This window comes from Pongo abelii, chromosome 4, assembly GCF_028885655.2.
Source record: "Pongo abelii isolate AG06213 chromosome 4, NHGRI_mPonAbe1-v2.0_pri, whole genome shotgun sequence".
Classification (NCBI taxonomy): Eukaryota; Metazoa; Chordata; class Mammalia; order Primates; family Hominidae; genus Pongo; species Pongo abelii.
In genome coordinates, this window is record NC_071989.2 from 136,434,484 (window position 1) to 136,458,232 (window position 23,749).

The 23,749-nt window shown below is 36.3% G+C and overlaps 1 protein-coding gene and 1 pseudogene across 2 annotated transcripts in view; both read left to right on the top strand.

Annotated features, from left to right (window-relative positions):
- Nucleotides 1-23,749, top strand: part of SLC12A2 (solute carrier family 12 member 2) — a 104,249-nt gene that overhangs the window by 19,621 nt on the left and 60,879 nt on the right. For both annotated transcript variants that reach the window (XM_002815842.6, XM_002815841.5), the window contains exons 2-4: nucleotides 9,371-9,490; nucleotides 10,770-10,845; nucleotides 11,143-11,238. In XM_002815842.6, the coding sequence (XP_002815888.3) occupies nucleotides 9,371-9,490; nucleotides 10,770-10,845; nucleotides 11,143-11,238 (292 nt within the window). The remainder of the gene's footprint in view (nucleotides 1-9,370; nucleotides 9,491-10,769; nucleotides 10,846-11,142; nucleotides 11,239-23,749) is intronic.
- On the top strand, nucleotides 1,293-9,364 carry LOC129059527 (protein O-glucosyltransferase 2-like; annotated as a pseudogene).

Consider the following 23,749-nt stretch of genomic DNA (forward strand, 5'->3'; position numbering starts at 1 on the left):
ACTCATTTTGCTCTACTATTTCAGGACATTATTTGGAAAACAGATTCCTCATGAAAGCTCAATATTCATTTACCATATCTTTGATAAAAATGACAGGAAGGGTCTGTGCTGTTGCGGACCTTCCATTTTAATACTTACTGAGGGAATGCATAGATTACAAAACACCAAGTAAATAAAAAAGGTAATTACAGAGTATGATATGTGTCATGAAAGAAATAAACGGGACTAAGAAGAAACAATATGTTAGGTGTTTTGGGAAGAAGAAGGCTGCATTTAAACTAAGACCTAAAGGATGAGAAAGAGCCAGCCATCTTCAAAGTGCATTTAACAGGCAGAGGGAAAGGCAAGCCAAAAGTCCCTCAGGAGAAAATACTTTAAAACCAGTATTTCAGCAAAAGAATATTATATCAAATTAAACATTTTAGTTAGAACCCTCAACTATCTAACTTAAAGGATAAGAGTTTGGGGTATTATAAAATTCAAGGAAAATTAAATAGGAAAGTGGTTTATGGAAAAAATAGAAATATCACTTCTATAACAGTCAGACTAATATTTGCCTTTTCTTTAATCATGTCAAAATGTACTATGTGTGGTAACAACATATTTATGACAGATCGAAAGAATTCCTTGGGATAACATTATTTTTCAAGGCTTCCTGAAAAAGGCATGGATGTACGGAAACCCAGGGGTCCAGAGGTTGCAGTGGGAAAGTATCTAAGGGAAGAAAGACCTAGTCTGACCTGGAACATTGATTAAAAGGAGATGCTATCTCGAGCAGCTAATGAGGATTTTTTAATTGGAAAAAAATCCTAGATAATGTAGAAACCGAATGATTGGCCTATTTTACCAGCCCTCTCTACCAGAATAGCTTCCAAATAAACTTCCAAAGTTAAATAACACAAAACTCTATCTAGTACACAATTTCATACTTAAAACATTTGAATCCAGGTGCGGTGGCTTATACCTGTAATCCCAGCACTTTGGGAGGCCCAGGTGGGCGGATCACTTGAGGTCAGGAAAGTTAGAGACTAGCCAGGCCAACATGGTGAAACCTGTCTGTACTAAAAATACAAAATTAGCCGGATGTGGTGGCAGGCACCTGTAATCCCAGCTACTTGGGAGGCTGAGGCAGGAGAATCACTTGAACCCGGGAGGCAGAGGTTGCAGCGAGCCAAGATCGTGCCATTGCACTCTAGCCTGGGCGACAGAGCAAGACTCCATCTCAAAAAAAATAATAATAATAATTATATATATATATATATATATATATATAAAAATAGGTATGCGTTCTCAGATGGATTTTCTGGACACTATAGCAATTCTTCTTTAAAGGTAGTCTGGTACAGCTATTTGTAACAATCCTGTATAGCAGTTTCATAGATGCTGTGTACCCTGGGAGGTATTTCTACAAAGTACAGAATTTTAAAAATCTCCTCTGGAGCTATACAGTGCAGAACTTCTGCTGTCCTTTTTATGAGGACCATGTTAGAAGCCCTTAGCTTCTGTAGATTTGAGAACAAAGGAATGAGAGAAATAGATACCTAAAAATAGGTATCTAAAATAATTTACCTTGACTCATTATAATATGTGGAATTCTATCATTTGGAAAATGCTTAAGTGTTTTCACTGAAACCATCAGGAATTTAAAACTAGATCCAAAAAGAAAAATTTCCCTCTCCGTTTTGACAGAAGTCACTGTTTATAGTATATTGACAAGTTCTTTTTATCTTTTGGTGAGGATTAGAACAGTAAATGTAATGAAACATCCTAAGTGGTAAGATCAGTATTTTATATCCAGGGCTGAAACTCACAAAAGAGGACTGAACCTAAGCCATCACTTATTACTTAACACATATACACGATGTTTAGAGCTATGAGTCTGGTACGATAACCATAGAAAATACGGGATGAGCAAGGGAGAGGGGTATAGGACCACGTGCTAAAGGAACTCCTACCACTTAATTGCTGGGTAGCAGAGTGTGTTGTTTCAAGAAAGGGAGTGGCTGACAGTATCAGATGGTACTGTAGGAGTTCAGTGAGACAGGGACTGAAAAATGTACATTAGATTTAGCAGCCGAGAAGTCATTGGATGCCTTAATAAAATGATTTTGGTGTTGTGGTGAGGGGAAGCCAGGTTGGCTTGCATTTAAGAATGTGCTGCACTATTAGAAACTTTGGCTAAAGTCAGAGTGCAGTAAGAAGTTAACTCTGGTTAAAGGAGAGGGAATGATCAAGTTGAGGTGGAAATTTGAATATACTAGGGAAAGAAGAGATCATCCATAGTGTAAAAATTATCCTTTTCTCTACATCCTGCAAAGAAGTAGTGATCATGGAGACCAGAGTTTCCATCTTTTTTGTGTATTTTCTACATGCTCAGAAAAGTGTTCCACTCCCTATGTTTTCTGTTTTTCTTTTCATCTGTTTGCATAGCTTCTTTACCTACTAGCTTTTTATCCCTGGCCCCTCTCCTAGGTTCCAGTCACACATTTTTTAACTGCTGGATAGGACTGTAATTGTCCCATAGCTCCTCAGATTCAACATGTTCAACTGAATCTTTTCCTTTTTGATTACTGAGGGCCTAAATATCTGGATCTTCCATTCTTTCCTTTATCTCTTCCTTTCTTCCCCCATTTTTTCTCTGTCCTACCAGTCCCTGCTGGGAAACTTCAAATCATAATGCTACTTTTTGAAAGATTATTTTCTGAAATAATACTAAATTTGGTCAGCTTCATTTAATAAAACATTACCCATAAAATATTTATGTTGCCAATTTCTACTTTTTATTCATTAGTGTGGAATATACAGTAAAAATCAAAAATCTATCACTTCTGTGAAAATGGCAGGTAGAGTGAAGATTTTTATTTATGTACTTTTGTATAAGCATAATTTATAGTTCATAATTGCACACTTGAACCTCCTTGATTATACAGTTTTTATACTTTTTTTTTGTGTGTGGACCAAATACCGTACTTGATAATTCTCTTATGTCTCTGAAACGAATTTAAAGAAACAAAAGATGTGTCTTCCACTTTGGTTTCCTGGTATTTCAGGAAATTAATATAATTATGAACCCAATTTTATTATATTTAAGTCTACTAATTGAACTACAAATAAAAACAGTTATTTGCTTTTGACTTTTGAATTGTAGAGATAACTAAAACGGTTTTAAAAATAGATCTGCCAGAAGATGATAGGGAAGATACATTTTTTATTTTGTGTGGACATACCTTTATTTTAAAATAAAATACTGGAAAATTTTACTTTGTTCTTATAACATAGTTGTGTGTAGTATGGTGGAGAGCTAGTTGCAAAATTATTGCTAGCTCTTCAACTTTGAGGTGGAATTCTGATAAACACCCACAGCAAAAATTTTTGGATGCCTGCATACTTTTGCATTGTTAAAAAGACACCCACATGAAATCTTAGCCTTGGAAAAAGTAGCCCACTAAGTACATACATCTTTCGTTTTCTTTTAACACAGATGGGAAGATAGACGCCTTTTTGTGTGTATTATAGACATGATATTTTCTTATAATACTTGGAGGTTATATATTTTAAAGTCTACTTTCATTAAAAAAACTGAAGAGTACTATGTATTCTATGGTGAAAGCTAAGGAACTCCTCCTTAAAGTTTTTTGAATTAACTGGCAGATTTTCTTGTTCTGGCTTTATTTGAATAATTGAACAGTTGAATCATCAATCCCTATTCAGAGTCATTTCTTATTATTTGGGATTGTCCATGACGCTACTGTCTGAAACACATTAAACAGTGGTGTAAGTACAGCTAAAGTGGGTTGTTATTGTGATTGAGCTACACAGGCACCTAGTCATATTTTTTTCTTTTACTGTTTATGCACACTTCTTATTTTTGAATTATACTTTAAATTCTAGGATACATGTGCAGAACTTGCAGTTTTGTTACATAGGTATACACGTACCATGGTGGTTTGCTGCACCCATCAACCTGTCACCTACATTAGGCATTTCTCCTAATGCTGTCCCTCCCCTACCCCTCTCCGCCCCAACAGACCCCAGTGTGTGATGTTCCCCTCACTGTTTTCATTGTTGTTCTCATTGTTCAGCTCCCACTTCTGAGTGAGAACATGGCAGTGTTTGGTTTTCTGTTCTTGTGATTGTTTGCTGAGAATGATGGTTTCCAGCTTCATCCATGTCCCTGCAAAGGACATGAACTCATCCTTTTTTATGGCTGCATAATATTCTATGTGTATATGTGCCACATTTTCTTTGTTCAGTCTATCATTATGGAAATTTGGGTTGGATCCAAGACTTTGCTATTGTGAATACTGCTGCAGTAAACACACGTATGCATGTGTCTTTATAGTAGAATGATTTATAATCCTTTGAGTATATCCCCAGTAATGGGATTGCTGGGTCAAATGGTCCTTCTCGTTCTAGATCCTGGAGGAATTGCCACACTGTCTTTCACAATGGTTGAACTAATTTACACTTTCACCAACAATGTAATTTCTCCGCATCCTCTCCAGCATCTGTTGTTTCCTGACTTTTTAATGATCGCCATTCTAACTGGCGTGAGATGGTACCTTAATTGTGGTTTTGATTTGCATTTCTCTAATGACCAGTGATGATGAGCATTTTTTCATATGTTTGTTGGCTGGTTTATGCATACTTCTAACAAGTTTAACCGTTAGTGGTTTCTGTGTTCATACCAGCAAGCAGAAGAAGAAGAATAGGCATCTTCATTTTAAGCAGGAAGAGGGCTAACAATAGGCAGGCATATTTGCTGAAATGGGAAGTGATAGTTTGCAGTTTCATACAAAGGAAGAGATGAGAAAAATGACCAGAAGTAGTCACTTCAAGAATTATGTTATGGTCCAGCAATTCCACTCATAGGTGTATGCTCAAGATAAATGAAAATATATTTTCACCCAAAAACTTCAGATAGCTGTTCATGGCAGTATTATTCATAATAGCCAAAAAGTAGAACCAGCCCAAATGTCCAACTGATGAATTAAAAAAAAGTGGCATATCCATACTATGGAATATTATCTGGCAATAAAAAGGAGTGAAGTACTGATACATGTTATGACATGAATGAACCCTGAAAACATGCTAAGTGAAAGAAGCCACACATAAAGCCCACATCTTGTGTGAGTCCATTTATATGAAATGTCAGAATAGGCAAATTCATAGAGACAGAAAATGGTTGGTGGTTGGCAGGGGCTGAAGGAAGGGGGAATTGAGGTGTTTCTTTTTGGGGCGATAAAAATATTCCAAAGTTGATTGTAGTGATGCTGGGAATAAGAGTACAACTTTGTAGATATACGAAAAATCATTAACTTGTACACTTTAAACTAGTGAATTTTGTGATTTGTGAGTTATATCTCAATATAGCTTAATAAAGTTTAAGAACAATTGCAAATTTGGGGTAATTTTAAATTTTTGTGGGGTTGGTTAGTTCTGTTTTCCATAAGCCTGGGGGCGTCCTTTTTATAGTACAGTAAAATAATCATTGGTTGATAATAGTTATGAAACTGTGCTGTAAGGAAAATACTTAATGTGTTTTAGGATCTGTTTTGAAAAATGTATGAACTACTGTCCTAAATGTTTAACATTAAACCTCATATTTGAATTCCTGGTTATCTTAAAATGACTCATTTTCCATGTATTTCACATAGCTGAGGTTATAGCTGTGTCTATTAATGAAAACATGAGGATTAATTAAAAATTTAATTATTTTTCTCACGATTACAAAGCCTAGTTAAAATAATTTTCAAAAAATATACTTAATTAAGTTCATCATTGTCCTGAGAAAGAGGAGCAGCGCAGTTCTTGGCCGGGTCAGCAGAATGCCTGGCGACCCTCACCTAGGCATGCCAGGGCACAGGTTGTGATTGCCCTGGGGCGGCGGAAATCCGCGCGCCTGCCCTGCACGCCTGCCCTGCATGCCTGCCCTGCATGCCAGGCAGCACCCTTTGGAGTCGCTGCAATTGGCCAGTGTGCCCCTGCCGAAGCCTCGGCTGCTTCTGTCCACCTCTTACATTTCTTCATTTATCCATGGATCATTTCGAGAGTCCGTCTTGTAAATGTTTAGCATTTTGCTGCTTTATTGCTTCTTTCTGGGGACAGTTCCAGCACTTGCCGGGCGGAGAAAGGCAGCTGAGTCCGGAGAAGAGCAAAATATGGGGACCCGGGCTAAAAGCAGATGTCGTCCTTCCCACCTGCTATTTCTATATTCAGACGGTGGATACATCAGGGAATAACTTTACATCTTCTCCAAGCAAAAAAGTCTTCCAGGTGAAAGTTTCAGCATCAGAGGAGCAATTCACTAGAGTTGGAGTCCAGGTTTTAGACCAAAAGGATGGGTCCTTCATAGTAAGATACAGAATGTGTGCAAGCTACAAAAATCTGAAGGTGGAAGTTAAATTCCAAGGTCAAGATGTGGCCAAATCCCCATATATTTTGAAAGGGCCAGTTTGCCATGAGAATTGTGACTGGCCTTTGCAAGACAGTGCAGCCTGGCTATGGGGGATGAACTGCCCACCTGGAAACCATTGCTCAGATTCAGAGAGATCCGGCACATTTCCCTACTGTGGATCCAGAAAAGATTGCAGTAGGAATCCCAAAAAGACTTGGACAGAGGCAGAGCCTGTGTCACTACACCTTAAAAGATAACAAAGTTTATATCAAGACTCACGGTGAACATGTAGGTTTTAGAATTTTCATGGATGCCGTACTACTTCCTTTGACTAGAAAGGTGAAGATGCCAGATATAGAGTTCTTTAATTTGGCAGACTGGCCTTTTCTTTGGAAAAGAAGAAATCCAATTCAAACATCCATCCGACCTTTTCCTGGTGTGGCTCCACAGATTCGAAGGATATCGTGATGCCCACCTACTACTTGACTGACTCTGTTTTAGAAATCATGGGCCGGGTAAGTCTGGATATGATGTCTGTGCAAGCTAACACGGGTCCTCCCTGGGAAAGCAAAAACTCCACAGCTCTCTGGAGAGGGCGAGACAGCTGCAAAGGAGACTTGAGTTGGTTAAACTCAGTAGAAACACCCTGAACTCATAGACGCTGCTTTCACCAACTTTTTCTTCTTTAAACATGATGAAAACCTGTATGGTCCCATTGCGAAACACATTTCATTTTTTGATTTCTTCAAGCATAAGTATCAAATAAATATTGATGGCATCTTAGCAGCTTATCACCTGCCATATTTACTAGTTAGTGACAGTGTTGTGCTGAAGCCAAGACTCCATCTACTATGAACATTTTTACAATGAGCTGCAGCCCTGGAAACACTACATTCCAGTGAAGAGCAACCTGAGCAATCTGCTAGAAAAACTTAAATGGGCAAAAGATCACAATGAAGAGGCCAAAAAGATAGCAAAAGCAGGACAAGAATTTGCAAGAAATAATCTCATGGATGATGACATATTCTGTTATTATTTCAAACTTTTCCAGGAATATGCCAATTTACAAGTGAGTGGGCCCCAAATCTGAGAGGGCATGAAAAGGGTAGAACCACAGACTGAGAATGACCTCTTCCCTTGCACTTGCCATAGGAAAAAGACCAAAGATGAACTCTGATATGCAAAATAACTTCTATTAAAATAATAGTGCTCTGAAGACTCTTAACTAAAAAGAATTTTTTAAAGTATTAATTCCATGGACAATATAAAATCTGTGTGATTGCAGCATGAAGATAACGTTTCTACTTATGCAGTATTCTCATGACTATACTCTACATTTTTAGAATTTTATAATAAAACCACCTTTATTAAAAAATATATATACACACAATTATTGCATCTGGCTTATACTTCTATTGCTTCAAAAATCAAAGAATTAACAGTAATTAACATGTAAATATGGAATCTAAGAGCTAATCTAGGTTGACAGTACTTTAAAAAAGCATATAGCAATATTGCATTAAATGGAACTGAGTGAGTCTGTTTGGCTGACAGATATTGGTTAAGGGAAAAGAGAATTTTGATTATCATGTAGATTTTGCACTGTGGTAGCACAGAACTTGCTGCATCTCATTTCTGTTAAAAAATATATATATAGGCTGTACACGGTGGCTCACATCTGTAATCCTAGCACTTTGGGAGGCCGAGGCGGGCAGATCACGAGGTCAGGAGATGGAGACCATCCTGGCTAACACGGTGAAACCCCGTCTCTACTAAAAATACAAAAAATTAGCCGGGCTTGGTGGCGGGTGCCTGTAGTCCCAGCTACTCGGGAGGCTGAGGCAGGAGAATGGCATGAACCCGGGAGGCAGAGCTTGCAGTGAGCCGAGATCGCTCCACTGCACTCCAGCCTGGGCGACAGAGCGAGACTCCATCTCAAAAAAAAAAAAAAAATGTGTATGTATATATATATATATGTGTGTGTGTGTGTATATATATGTATATATGGAGAGAGAGAATTCACTAAAGGATGTGAAGTACTGAAAACATGTTTTAAAAATTTGGTTTGTTCTTCTGCATTTAAAGAACATCTGAAATATAGCCATATTATGTTCTCTGCTGTTTAGATGTGAGTAGAGGAAGAACCACAGGATGGTGTTAGAGACATAATTCTAAACCCAGAACATCTATTTCCTAAACCATCTCCCCTTTCCTTTCATGACCTTTTTAAGGCTCGGTTACTGCTTTGGAAATGTGTCATATATTGGGATAGAACAAAACTCAAGAAGCACTGAAAGAGAAAGAAGTTAGAGAACAAAGAATTATGGAATCAGCTATGAAACCTAAAAACCTAAAAAGGAAACACTAGTTGTCAAATTCATTATGTCAACCAGTACATGTCTGAGTCTGAGAAAAACTACAAAGGAAAGCAATGAAAAGCACTGAGTCACTGCAGACAAGGAATGAGTAAAGAGAGGAGCTATGAAGGAATCTTGGGATCCATGGGATTCTTGCTGTCATGGACTATAAAAAACCATATTCGTTGGTGATGAAGAGGAGTTTTAAATTGTTAATGTTGAAATTTCAGATGTAGGACTGGTGGCAACTAGGTGACGTAAATTTGTGGCTTGAGAGATGAGGTCTGAATTGATCGACTTAGCTACCCTGTAATTAGCAAACAGGAGTCATTGTTTCCTCCAGACACTACCAAAAGTGTAGCTAGAATTTGGAATTATTAAAATGGATTTACTGTCATGGTGAGACTTAAATTTTAAGAAATTTCAGTAATTAAGGTTTTCTTCTAGTTTATTGTTTTGTCCTTTCCTGGGGTAAAATATTTGGAAACCCTTGATTCTTGGAAATCTGTACTATGCCCTCTTAAATATGGTTAGATGTATTTAGTTATGTTTGTTTTTATCAAGTGATTTTAAATTTTAAATGTTAAGCATAATTCATATTTCTTTTTATAACCAGGAACCTTTTGAGGATGGCTTTGCAAATGGGGAAGAAAGTACTCCAACCAGAGATGCTGTGGTCACATATACTGCGGAAAGTAAAGGAGTCGTGAAGTTTGGCTGGATCAAGGGTGTATTAGTATGTATATATAGACTTAATTTTATAGTTACAGCATATCTGTTGGTTATAAAATCTTCCTAATGTTCTCATCAGTTCTCAAGAGAACTCTTTTTTCTCTATGTTAACTGTCTTATCTGAGTGCTGTGGAAAACCAAATTAATAGCTTGTACCTCCTTTGCTTTTGGATATTAACTTCAGCAAAGGAGATATGCCATTTAGTTTGCCAAATTATTCTTGATTATATTATATGTAATGTGTTACTGATGGTATTAAATTATATTTCATTGCCTCTTGTGAATCTCATGCACTGTCACTTTTCAGAAATTAAATATGAAGACTATCAAATTGGGAGCATCAGAATCAAGAAGGCTGAGCAGGGAATAGAGCTGAAATATGCCTGCTTCCTTTCACACTACCCCCATTATATTTTGAAGAGAAGCATATGGAAGTTAACAAGCAAGGAATACAGGAGAAATACTTAAATGTTGAGTTCACTTTGCTGCATAGGTTTAGGTGGTTAAGGTTCAGATTTACTTCTGTTTTTCTGTGTTTGAATAAGCACTAAGGATCTGACTAAAATAGGCTAGATTGCCTTCTCATTGGGACTTTGGAAGCACTTAATAGGGGTTGTATTGGAATTTCAGGGAGAAATAGAGGGAAAAAATCACAGTTCTAGTAGTAACTTTATTGCCTAATCCATAAGGTGAATGTGAAGCTTCAGGTAGTATTGTTTGCCTTAGATTTTAGTGTTTTAGAAGATTATGTTCTATGTATGAACATAGCAAATAAAACTGAAAATAAATAGGGGAAACTTTTACAGCTAATTTGAATTTTTAAAAATGTGAACAATTGGCGTTTTGTATTGACAAATATTATGTAATACTTAAATCTGCTGAAGAAATCATGAAATGAGGATGTTATAAAAGAATAAACAAAAGTTAAACTTGGATTGATAAAAGGGAATATGCACTACTTTTTTAAAGGGCTGAATTTTAAAAATATTTCTTGTATCTTTCTTGTTCTGTTGCTTCTGCTGCTTCACACAGTTGTGATGAGTGCATTTATTTTCATACACACTTTTATATGTTACATTATGTTTATATTAGCTCAAAAGTAAGCTCTTTTGAGCTCTTTATAAAAACTGTTAAAAAAAAGGGTGGGGTAGGAGTTAGATTTAAAACTACATATCTTCTGTGGTTTCAAATGCATGTTGTTCTACTTTGGCTGGTTTAATGCTTACTATATAATGTTTGATTATTCTTCTTCCTCTGTGTCTTGGCTTCTTTTTCCCTCTTAGGTACGTTGTATGTTAAACATTTGGGGTGTGATGCTCTTCATTAGATTGTCATGGATTGTGGGTCAAGCTGGAATAGGTAAGTGAAGTTACATCCTGCTTGATTTGAGAATAAGAAAAATAACTGTGTCTGAGCTCTTAACCTCATAAAACTCAAGAAATTGGTCATTTTTAACTACGTTTTCCTTTATATCAGATTGTTATCTTGATGTTCCTTTTTTCATAATTCTGATTTGGTTTTTATAAAATGAGATCAAAATTAGGTAATTTATAATTTAAAATGTAGATTCAGTATTCTTAGACCAACCAGTTTTAGATAACGACAGGCTTAAACAAGAGTGTAAGTATTCTCACTATCTCTTCTTTCTTCGTAAAGGTCTATCAGTCCTTGTAATAATGATGGCCACTGTTGTGACAACTATCACAGGATTGTCTACTTCAGCAATAGCAACTAATGGATTTGTAAGAGGAGGTAAGTTGAATCATCATCATCAGATTACTCTTACTAAACAGAGGTCTAAATTGTATTTTTAATTATTTTTTACTTTAACCGAAGCAACATATTAAGTCTTATAGACAAGAAAGTTGCTACCGAGCACTTCCAGACTAGTATATTTCAATGTAAAATTTTATATCAACTCATACATATAAGCTTTAAGTTATTCAGAGTGTCTCGTAGCAAGAATGGAGCATCTACTTTGGTCTCTTATCCACTGGGCTGCATCTTAATTGCCTCCTCCAAGGCTTGCCCTTGGATCAGTCAGCAACATGCTCCTGGCATTTGTTCAACATTGTATTGGGGTAACCTCATTCCCCACCTCCATCCCCTATTGAGGGAAACTGAGGCAGTATACCTTCCCCATGATCTAATAGCATTGTGTGAGCTATACCTGGGACTGTAAATTAATTAATATATTTATTTGGAGATGGAGTCTCACTCTGTCACCCAGGTTGGAGTGCAGTGGCATGATCTTGGCTCAGTGCAACCTCTGCCTCCCAGGTTTAAGTGATTCTTCTGCGTCAGCCTCCTGAGCAGCTAGGATTACAGACGTGCACCACCACGCCCAGCTAATTTTTGTATTTTTAGTAGAGATAGGGTTTTGCCATGTTGGCCAGGCTGGGCTCGAACTCCTGACCTCAGGTAATTTGCCTGCCTTGACCTCCCAAAGTGCTGGGATTACAGGTGTGAGCCACCGCACCTGGCCCTGGGACTTTAAATTCATACTTTCAAGTCTAGCTTTCTGTGGACACTATAAGGCCTCTCATTAGAGTCTATAAGATCTGCCTTGTGAGATTTTTACCCTCCCTAGGAAGAGGACCCAAGAGACTACAGGAGAATGGAATCAGGATCCCTGAAAACAAGAAGAAAAGAATTCCATTTTCCAAATCAAAACTCCTCAGTCAGAGTAAGAAGATCCCTGGAGAAAGGAGACAAAATGTCTGCCAGCACCTGTAAAATCATGGTAGCAAATCAACTGAGAAAAGATCTATTTCATCTGCCTCAACTATTTTGAATATCCCTATTTGACATTATATAACACAATTTCCACTTTACCTGCATCAAGTATTTGGGTGTGGGAAGGAAAGAGAGAGAGAACCAGACTGAGCTTTTCATTTTTCACCATTGTCTTTATATGTTTTAGACACCAGAGGATCCAAATCACTGTGACCCTTGGAGGCTGGTATCTTGTATCAATATGATTATGGCTATGCTGAGCATGCATCACTGTTGACTGAAGTTTTATGCTTCTGTTAGCCTGGATTGAGCTATATTGGGATATACAATGTGGATATGTTCAGCAGAGTTAGTCAGATAATGTTGAGAGATTCTTTTTGGCTTCTCGTGAACTGGGTACTCCATGCTTCATTTCTCTCTGCCACAACTGGGGAATGAAAGTGGGAAGAGAAATGGGCTGGGATGTTATTTATGTATTTGTAGGGGATCAGCAAATCATCAAAGAATTTCTCCTTTTCCTCAGACCTCAGAATCTAGGCTGTGAGCCTCAAAAGGAATGGGGCATGAAGCCACTGGCAACATTAACTTCATGCTTTTCCGCCATTTGAATCAGACTTTTGGAAGGTAGAGATTTTGCAAGATTGTGACTAAAAAGCTATTTCGTTTTTCAATAATACCATTAGTAGTTTACATATATATACCATTGGTAGTATATATATATATATATATGTATCTTTACAAATACATCTGCCTCATAGACTTTGTGTGCAGTCTTCTGTCCTGGACTGCCAGGGAAAGTACGAGAATGTGGAACCCACACAGATCTGTCCCAAAAAATGACTATATATTATAATTTTGCATGAGTTTCCTGAAAAATCTGTTCACAAAGGAAGAACCTAGAGGGTAAAAACCACTTGAAATTCTGTTATGAGGTGTTCACACGATCAAGAAGTGATACATTTGCTGAAATAATGAAACCCATAGAAGATAAAGGAGAAAGTTATTAATTTAAAGAATGACCAAATACTATGAAGCTTTCATAGAAGGCATTCATTTTTCACTTAGTGACTTTGGACATCTGGATGGTCTTTATAGAATATATATGAGCTGCATCATCTGCAATTAGTGTTTTCAAGAGATTCTTTTAGTGAATGTAAGCCCCTTCTGTCTCCTCTGTATCTGACTCAGATTTGGAAACCCCTAACATGATTTATTTTGGTATCATGAAAAAAGTATTTTCCACATGGGAGAAAGTAGATATAGGCATAAAACTGAGATCGCATTATACGTGTATTCAGGATTCTAAGTTGAAAGTATTAGTCTTAAAATTTATCCTAAAGTATGTATTTTTTAGTTTTTTCCATTAAAGTGACCTATAATAAATGACCAGCTCAGTGGCAATAAGCAATTCTTGTGCCCATGTTGTGTATTTCCACTCAAAAGAACCAGTGGACTTTAGAGAAAAAACTGATTCCTTATCTGGGCAGGAAATGAGCTTAGACACCTTTTCAGATGCAAAGTATTGAACACTACTAGTTTAATGTCAAAAGGACCTAAGAGTCAACTTAGAGGAGCTAACACTGGCTAAAGTTTGGATAATTTGAACAGCAGTAATGATAACTGATTTGGATGAAAATATATGAAAATATGGATGTAAATCCATAAGTTCACAGTGAAACAAACCAAAAAATCTCACTTTTCACCTTTGAAACATACTCGGGAACCATCTTATGAAAATTGATAAATAAATAGTGTCGAATCAAACTCCTGAAAGGTTTCTTTCCTGAACTCAAGGTAACCAAGAAGTCGATGAGATTTGTTCTTCAGATAATTGCTCTACATAATGAGTAAAGGAGGAAAGAGAATTAGAATATTCCAACTTTGTATGGTTCAAAGACTTAAATCTAAGACCTGAAACCATAGAAATTCTAGGAGATAACATTGGAAAAACTCTTCTAGGCATTAGCTTAGGCAAAGAATTCATGACCAAGAACCCAAAAGCAAATTTAACAAAAACAAAACTAAATGGGACCTAATTAAACTAAAAAGCTTCTGCACAGCAAAAGAAATAATCAGCCGGAGTAAACAGACAACTCACAGAGTAGGAGAAAATATTTGCCAACTCTACATCTGACAAAGGACTAATAATGCAAAATCTGCAAGGAACTCAGATCAGCAAGAAAATATCAGTCCCATCAAAAAATGGGCAAAGGACATGAATAGACAGTTCTCAAAACAAGATATACATATGGCCAACAAACATATGAAAAAATGGTCAACATCACTAATTATCAGAGAAATGCAAATTAAAACCTCAATGAGATACCATCTTACTGCTGCAGGAATGGCCATAATTAAAAAAATAATAAAAATAACAGATGTTGGTGTGGATGTTGTGAAAAGGGAACACTTTTACACTGTTGGTAGAAGTGTAAACTAATATAACCACTGGAAAACAGTATGGAGATTCCTTAACTAAAAGTAGAACTAACCATTTGATACAGCAGTCTTCCTGCTGGGTAATCTACCCAAACAGAGGAAAATAAGTCATTATATGAAAAAGACACTTGCGCACACATGTTTATAGCAGTAGAATTCACAATTATAAAAATGTGGAACCAAACTTAAATGCCTATCAACCAGTGAGTGGATAAAGAAAATTTGGTATATATACACCATGGAATACTATTCAGCCATCAAAAGGAACGAAATAATGGCATTTGCGGCAACCTGCGTGGAGTTGGAGACCATCATTCTAAGTGAAGTAACTCAGGAATGGAAAACCAAATCTCATATATTCTTACTTATAAGTGGGAGGTAAGCTATGAGGATGCAAAGGCATAAGAATGATATAATAGACTTTGGGGATGCGGGTGGAAGGGTGGGAGGTGGGTGAGGGATAAAAGGCCACACAACCACACATTGGGTATAGTGTACGCTGCTTGGGTGATGAGTGCACCAAAATCTCAGAAATCACCATTAAAGAACTTACCCATGTAACCAAAAACCACCTGTTCCCTAAAAACTATTGAAATAATTTTTTTTTAATTCTAACTTCTGTAAAGCTTTTACTTGATAAGAATACCTGTGAAGTATTGTTTCCCAACAAATTAAATCTGAATCACATTATGCCAATATCTCCAGGAAGCATTTTATAGAATATCCAGGGGAGAGAGGAACTTGTTAAATGATAGCATAGGGTGATGACAGAAAATTCCAGACTGGGAATCTCTATGGAGCAAGGAATCCTTCTTATTCAAGGCTCGAAAAAAGATGGAGAGGGGAGTTAATGGTTTAAAACAAACTTGAGATTCAATGTGTAGGTATGGGTTTTGTTTGCCATTTTAGCTATAAACTATAAACTATACTTCTTGGTGGTACCAAGAGTCCCTGAGTTGGATTTCCTACAGCTCAACTGCTGAGGATTTGATTTTGACCGCCTACCTTGTAAGGGCTACTTAGAGAGGACGGTAATAGAGCTAGAATTATCCAGAGGATTGGTGTCTTAAAAGGAAATGGAAAAATGCTGTGGGAAGAGTGATGGCTGGTGAACGCATCTGAACTTTTTGTAGACTGAAAGTTGACTATTAAGGGAATTAATAAGGAAATAAATTTTCTTAAAATACTATTCAAATGTTGGGGAACATTGTGTTTATTGTTTAGTAATTTTAATTCAAAGAGCCCCATTTTAAACTTGATGCATAGTGTTTAAAAATTAATGTTAACTAATTTGAGATAATGCCTGTTTATCTTGATTCTTAACTGAATTATAATGTGTTTATATTTTTATTAATTGAATAATGTTTTATTCTCATCTTGAAAATTACGTGTTTGCAGCTTTGCAGAAGTATGTGAATTCAGTGAACTTTCCCTAGTGTTGTGTACATTTTGCCATAGGAGAGATTTAATATTACTAATTAATTTTAACATTGGCTTTAACAGTACATTTTAGAGATTAAGCAGATATCAATCTAGAAAAGTTGTACTTTGTTATTAACTTGTAAACAAATGTATTAATGTCCAACTTTGAAGTCTCATGTAATGGAAACATGCAAGGTTTCTGAAAAAGTCAAAATGTAGAAAATAAAAGATGCTTAGTTTCAGGCTTGATTCAATTTTAATAGTGATTTGGGATACTATTTTTTTATTTTTATTACCATTTTTTTTTTAAGACAGAGTCTTGCTCTGTTGCCCAGGCTGGAGTAAAGTGGCACGATCTCGGCTCACTGCAAGCTCTGCCTCCTGGGTTCATGCCATTGTCCTACCTTAGCCTCCTGAGTAGCTGGGACTACAGGTACCTGCCACCACGCCCGGCTAATTTTTTGTATTTTTAGTAGAGATGGGGTTTCGTTGTGTTAGCCAGGATGGTCTCGATCTCCTGACCTCGTGATCTGCCCGCCTCAGCCTCCCAAAGTGCTGGGATTACAGGCGTGAGCCACTGTGCCCGGCTGATTTGGGATACTATTTAAAGCTACTGGAAGCAGGTTAGAGAATCATCACTTAAGTTCCCTGCCTTCCACATAAGAATAGCAGTGCCAAGGAACTGATAAAGTTTACTTTATTTCTGTCATAATCCCTGCCTGCAAGACACATGAATGCTTTTCAGATTATTGCAGGCTACAGGGATTTTAGAGCCCTTTCCTGTTCTACGAATCATAGCAGTGTTCTTGAGAGCTTGGACTTTATAGAATTTTCACGGATCTGTGCAACAGGTTTTGCAACTTGGATGGTGCTGGTCAGCAGCCACCTTCACTCAGATCTGCATTTCCTAGATTACACAGAGTTGTCCCATCTTTAATTAATCCATGAATTTAGACTCACTCATAGAATAGAGGACAACTGCAGGCAGCCGTTCATAAGATGAAGACTGTAAATTCTTGGTTTTAATTCATACTGTGTTATATGAACTGAGCAATACAAAGGAAAGGTTCCTCAACCACTTTTTGCTTGGGGGCATTTAGTTGACTAAGTTAAAAGCAGAGGTCAGTATCTTTTCAGATAAAAGCCTTGGTTACATAAAACTTCAGATAGGTAGTTCTGAAGTTTCCAGAATCTAAAATCAACATAAACTTGCCTATTCCGTGCTGAAGTTTTATGTTACTTGTACTTTAGTCAATCAACAGACAATTGTTGAGCATTTTGTGACAGACACTGGGTTTTTAACAGTGAAAGACAAAATGCTATGTTCTTGGAGCTTACATTCAGATAATAATAGTAGCTATTATTTTTTGAGACCTAACTGCTAGGCATGATGCCATGGTGTTGACATACATTATCTTATGTAATGCAACATTGTGGTTAGTCACATTTAACATTTACATGGATAGTGAGAACAAAAAATCAATTATACCCATATTTTTAACAAAATTAATTTTTATGCAGATTCCGCTTGTGAATTTTTAGAATGTCTACATAAGTCACAATTTTATGTACTCATATCTGTTTTACTTTTCTCTGAAATAATTGAATACCTCTTCATTTTTGTAAATAGATAAAGCCAAAAACATTGGAAATAAGGAAAAACTTTTTCCATGTACTGTGACAGAAAAGTGCTTTCTGTATTTGAAAAATCAGATTATCATTGATTGTCAAATTTTTTTGTTTTATCCATTGTGTAACTATTAATTCCTACCATTATCAAGCAAGGAGTTCTAAGTTAGAATTCAGCTCCATAGTTCCTTTTTTTAATAGCTAGTTTCTTTGAAATTATAACTTTTCAGATCAATGAAATGTTTGAAGCAGCTGTAGAACACAGTGGTATTATGAGGTTTATTAAATTTAACATAACATTATGTTTTCAGTTCAGTAACACACTATTTGTATTCTACAAATAGCTCAGATATGAATCTGGCAAGTAATAGAATTTTCAGCATGGGTTTTTTCTTCACTCATTGGTGACCTTTCAGTTTTGCCAGTTTATGCAGTTTATTATTAATACTTCAGCTTGGTTCCAAAATTGTTTGCTGCAGAATTAGGGTTATATGTCTTTGCCTCTTGTATCTTAAAATTTAATTGAATTATTCTGGTGATCATTCACAATAAGATAACACCTAATCCTGGTTGGAAGATTCCATGTTTGTCACCTCACCTTTCCCTATTTGATAAAATAATGGCAACAAAATAGAGAAAATTTGCCAAACATTAACAGGCAAACTCCTTATTTTTATTTGTAAACCAGGGTACTAGAATGTATTTTGTTATTGTCACCCTTTGATTATTTCCTCAATACACCAAGAAAACTTTATTTTTACAAAATTTTCACTTTCTATTCCAACCAACAGTGAGTTTTACTTGTTCTGTATCTGTATCCTCACCAACAGTTGGTATTGTCCTTTTTATTTTTCATTCTAGTATGTGCGTAGTAGTATCTTATAATGGTTTTCATTTGTACTTCCATAATGGCTAAAGATGTTGGGCATCTTCTCATGTACTATAAGTGTCTACTCATATTTTGAAGGGTTATTTATTGTATTGGGAGTTCTTACTATTGAGTTTTGAGAGGTTCTAGATACAACTACTTTATCAAATAAATGATTTGTAGTTTTTTTCTCTTGAGTATATGGCTTGTGGTTTCATTCCTTCAGTGGCATCATTAGAAGAGTAGCTTATAGTTTTAGCTATGTCCAGTTCATCACTTTTTCCTTTTTGGATTGTGCTTTTGGAGTGGTATCTAAGAAACCTTTCCCTAGCCCGGGGTCCCAAAGATTTTCTTCTGTGTTTTCTTCTAGAGGTTTTACAGCTTTAGGTTTTTAGCTAGATACATTTGTAGCTAGCTTTTGTCTATATTGTGAAATGTGAATCAGTATTTTGTATATATTGTGAAATGTGAATCAATATTCATATGGATATCCAGTTATTCCAGCACCATCTGTTAAGGTGATCTCTTTTCTGTTTACTTACCTTTGTGCTTTTCTCAGAAATTAATTGACCCTACAGTGTGAATCTATTTCTAGACTCTGTGCCATTCCATTCATCTTGGCAAAAGCCCTTGTGACTCTTAACACCATTCATGAAGTTCTGCACATTAGGTAATAGCAATACTACTAGGATCTGTTTCTTGTTTACACACTTCTGACTCCAAATGTGTGGATTTTCCCCACACAAACCAATTCCCCAACTCTCTGGACACTAATTGGGTATCCAACAATTCGATTAAAATTTGACGCTAATTGCCCAGAGTTGGTGCAGACCCTATAGTTTAAGAGCTGCATCTCACAAGACTACTCCCACTTCAGATGCCAGTTGCAATTCCAGGCCTCCTGTACCTCTGACCAACTGGCTGTATATTGGGGTTTTCCACAGCCCCTTCCTCAGGTTTGATAATTTGCTAAAATGGCTCCTAAAACTTAAGAAAACAGCTTACTATCATCAGTTTATAATAAAGGCTACGACACAGAAAGAGCCAAATAAAAGAGTTGCATAAAGCATGGTATGAGAGAAGGGGTGCAGAGCTTCCATGACCTCTCCAAGTGCCATCCTCCTGGCACCTCTGTGTTCACCAGCCTGAGTTCTCTAAAGCCTTTTGTTTATAGTTTTCCATTATATAGCCACGATTGATTAAATCATTGGCCATTAATGATTAGCTCAATTTCTAGTGCCTCTCCCTTCTCTTCTCCCCTAAGGTGTAAGGGGTGGGAGCTGGAGTGGCTAATGGGGGTATTGAAAGTGCTAACCCTCTAATCACATAGTTGTTCCTCTAGCAACTAGCACTGTCCAATCCGGAAGCTACCTAAGGGCCCACCAAGTCACCTTATTACCATAAACTGAGGTAGATTTGAAGGGGCTTATTTTAAATAACAAAAGATGCTTCTCTCACCTGATCAGTAAATTCCAAGGGTTTTATAAGCTCTGTTGCAGTAACCTTGGATGAAGACCAAATATATATTTCTTCTTACATCACAACATCACAGCAAGGAAAATAATTTCAGTATTTTGCCTGAGTTTAAAATGGAATTATGATCAGGCTTTATTTTTTCCAAAGGATTTAAATTACTTACCTCTTAAAACAATAATAAGAGATAGGTGAGGCAGTCATTTTAGTTTTGATTTTAGTTATGGGACTAAATAACAGATTGCTCGAGTCTTCTCACAGCTTTACTGTTCACCTATGGCTTAAAGTCACAGATTCTGAATCTCAGCCTTACTGTGTGTGAAATGAGAAGTTTAGTACCAGGATTCTATGAGGCCACACATACAGACCACAGTGGAAGTGTATGGAGAGAGTGGTAGGTGGTGAGGAAGAGTTTGGGTTATTTCCTTGATGTTCAGTGATGAGGAGCATCTTTTTATGTGTTTATTGGCCACTTGTACAGTCTTCTTTTGGGATGTAGTCACATCTTTAGCCAATTTAAAAATTGGGTTGTCTTTTTGTTACTGATTTGTAGATTTTCCTATATATCTAGTTATGTTATTAGGTTTGACATATATATTGTGTGTATTCGTTCTCAGTCTGTGGCTTGTCTTACCATTTTTATCATTTTCTTAATCATGTCTTTCAGTGAACAGACGTTTACCATTTTGATGAAGTCCAGTTTCTCTCTTTTTTTTTTTTATGCTAGTGCTTTGTTCATGGTACAAATATTTGCCTATCCCAAGGCCATGAAGATATTCTCCTATATTTTCTTCTAGAAGCTTTATAGTTTTAGTTTTTAGATTTTTATCTGTGGACAATCTCAAATTAATTTTGGGAGATAATGTGAGATGGAGAGTGTACTTGTTTTTCTCCCTACCTTTCTTGCCCCCATCCTTGTACACACATGTCCACTTGTTTCGGCACCATTTGTTGAAACAACTATCTTTTTCTTATTGAGTTGTTTTTGATACCATTGTTGAAAAATCGGTTGTCTATCATCTGGACTGAATTCTGTTGCATTGATTTGTTTGTGTATCCTATGCTGGTACTATCTTGTATTGATTGCTTAGCTTCATAGTAAGTCCTAAGTCTTCTAACTTTGTTCTTCTTTTTCATAATTGTTTTGGCTTTTCTAGATCTTTGGCATTTTCATATAAATTTTTGACTTAGATATACCAATTTCTGCCAAAAAAATTGGATTAACAACCTAAATATATACGGAGCTCAAACAACTCTCAGAACAAAATCTAATAATCCAATTTAAAAACGGGTAAAAGATTTGAATAGACATTTCTCAAAAGAAGATATACAGATGGCAAGCAGGCATATGAAAAGGCACTCAACATCACTGGTCATCAGAGAAATGCAAATCATATAAAAAAATCAGGCAGTAACAAATGCTAGAGAGGATGTGGAGAAAATAGAACTCTTGTACACTGTTGGTGGGAATATAAATTAGTATAACCGCTATGGAGGACAGTTTGGAAGGTCCTCAGAAAACTAAAAATAGAGCTACCATATGATCCAATGCTGTGTATATACCCAAAAGAAAGGAAATCAGTATATTGGAGAGATAGCTGCACTCCCATGTTTGTTGCAGTGCTGTTCACAATAGCCAAGATTTGTCATCTGAATAGAGATGGTTTTTACTTTTTCTTTCAAGTCTCTAGGACTTTCCTCTTTTTCTTGCCTTTTGAACTAGCTAAGACCTTTGGTACAATGGTGACTAGAAGTGGTGAGAATAAACATCCTTTCCTTGTTCCTAGTCTTAGAGGGAATGAGTTCAATATCACTGTTAACTATAAGGTTTTAAAATGTCATTTGTCAGATTTAGTTCTATTTCTGAGTTGCTGAGCATATTTATCATAAATGGATAGTGAATTTTGTCATGATTCTCCTGCATCTGTTGAACTGTATTTTTTTTTCTTCCCTTATTCTATTATCACAACCTACATATTTTTTTTTTTTGCATCTAAAACAACCTAGCATTTGTAGGATAAACTTCACTAGGTCAGAGATATTATCCTTTCTGTCGAATTTTACTTGCTAATACTTTAACAATTTTTGAGTATGATCATAAGGAGTATTGGTCTGGAATTTTTTTTTTTTTTTTTTTTTGAGATGGGGTCTTGCTCTGTCACCCAGGCTGGAGTGCAGTGGCATGATCTCGGCTCACTGCAAGCTCTGCTTCCCGGGTTCATGCCATCTCTTGCCTTAGCCTCCCTAGTAGCTGGGACTACAGGCACCCGCCACCACGCCCAGCTAATTTTTTGTATTTTTAGTAGAGACGGGGTTTCACCGTGTTAGCCAGGTTGGTCTCAATCTCCTGACCTTGTGATCCACCCGCCTCAGCCTCCCAAAGTGCTGGGATTACAGGCATGAGCCACCGTGCCCGGCCTGGAATTTTCTTTTTTTATAATAACCTTGCTAGGTTTTTATGTCAGTATTATGCTCATCTTATGTGTTTCCTTTTCTTCTATTTTCTGAAAGAGTTTGTGTAAAATTGATCTTATTTCTTCCTCACCAGTGAAGCCATCTGCGCCTATAGTTTTTTGTTTTTTTTGTTTTTGGCAGGAGTGCTTATCACAAATTTAATTTCTGTCATACTATAGGGTTACTTCAGTTTCCTGTTGCAGTCACACTTCTGCCGCATTTTGTTTTTCAAGGAATTTGTGTATTTCATCTAGTTGCAAAATCATTGTAATCAAGTCATTTAATATATTACCTTCTTAACTTTTTGATGCAATAGGATTTGTAATGACATGTCCCTGCTTTCATTCCTCATTTAATTTACTTTTTTCTTCTTTGTTCTTGATTAGTCTAGCTATTGTTTATCAGTTTTTTTAATATTTAAGAATAACTTTTGGCTTTCTTCTTACTATTTTTTCCATTTTAGATTTTATTTACTCTTTTTTCCAGTTTCTCAAGGTAGAAGCTTAGATTATTGATATATCCTCATTTTTTAGTATAAGCATTTAAAACAAATTTTACTGTAATTTCTGTGTTAGGTATATCTCACTGATTTTATGCTTCACTTTTCGTTATCAAATCAGTTCAAAATACTTCGCTTGTGATTTATTTAAAAGTGTGTTACGTAATTTAAATATTTAGGGATCTTTCATGCATCTAATATAGTTCTGTTGTGGTCAGTAATATATAGTGTGTCATTTCAGGTTTTTGAAATTGAGACATACTTTATGACTGAAACCAGTTTTTAATGTTAGGCTTTTGATTAGCCTAGTTAGGGTTTTGATTACTGATTGGACATTTAATAAGAGTTACCGGGGCATATATCCCCAAATCAAGATGTAATAAAGATGGAACTCAGTATTGTCACTACTTAGTATCTCTGGCATCTAATTATGTTCTTTACAGTCAGAGCTTAGGGTAGTTTATGGCCAAATTATGAGACCCCATCAGGACTTTTTTTCCATATTGATGTCTGGGTTTGCTTGATCAATAGATTTTTTTAATAAAATTATTTTCTATGTCTTCAGCATTTTTAGCGATAACAGAAAGGCTGATTTACAAGAGTTTATCATACATACTGTATTGGTAAGCAATTAAGTCCAGGAGACCTGAGTTTAAATACAGTTCTTTTACTTAGCTGCTTACATGACCTTAGCCAAATTACTTAACCTCCCTGAGCTGTAATTTTCTCATTTGTAAAATGAG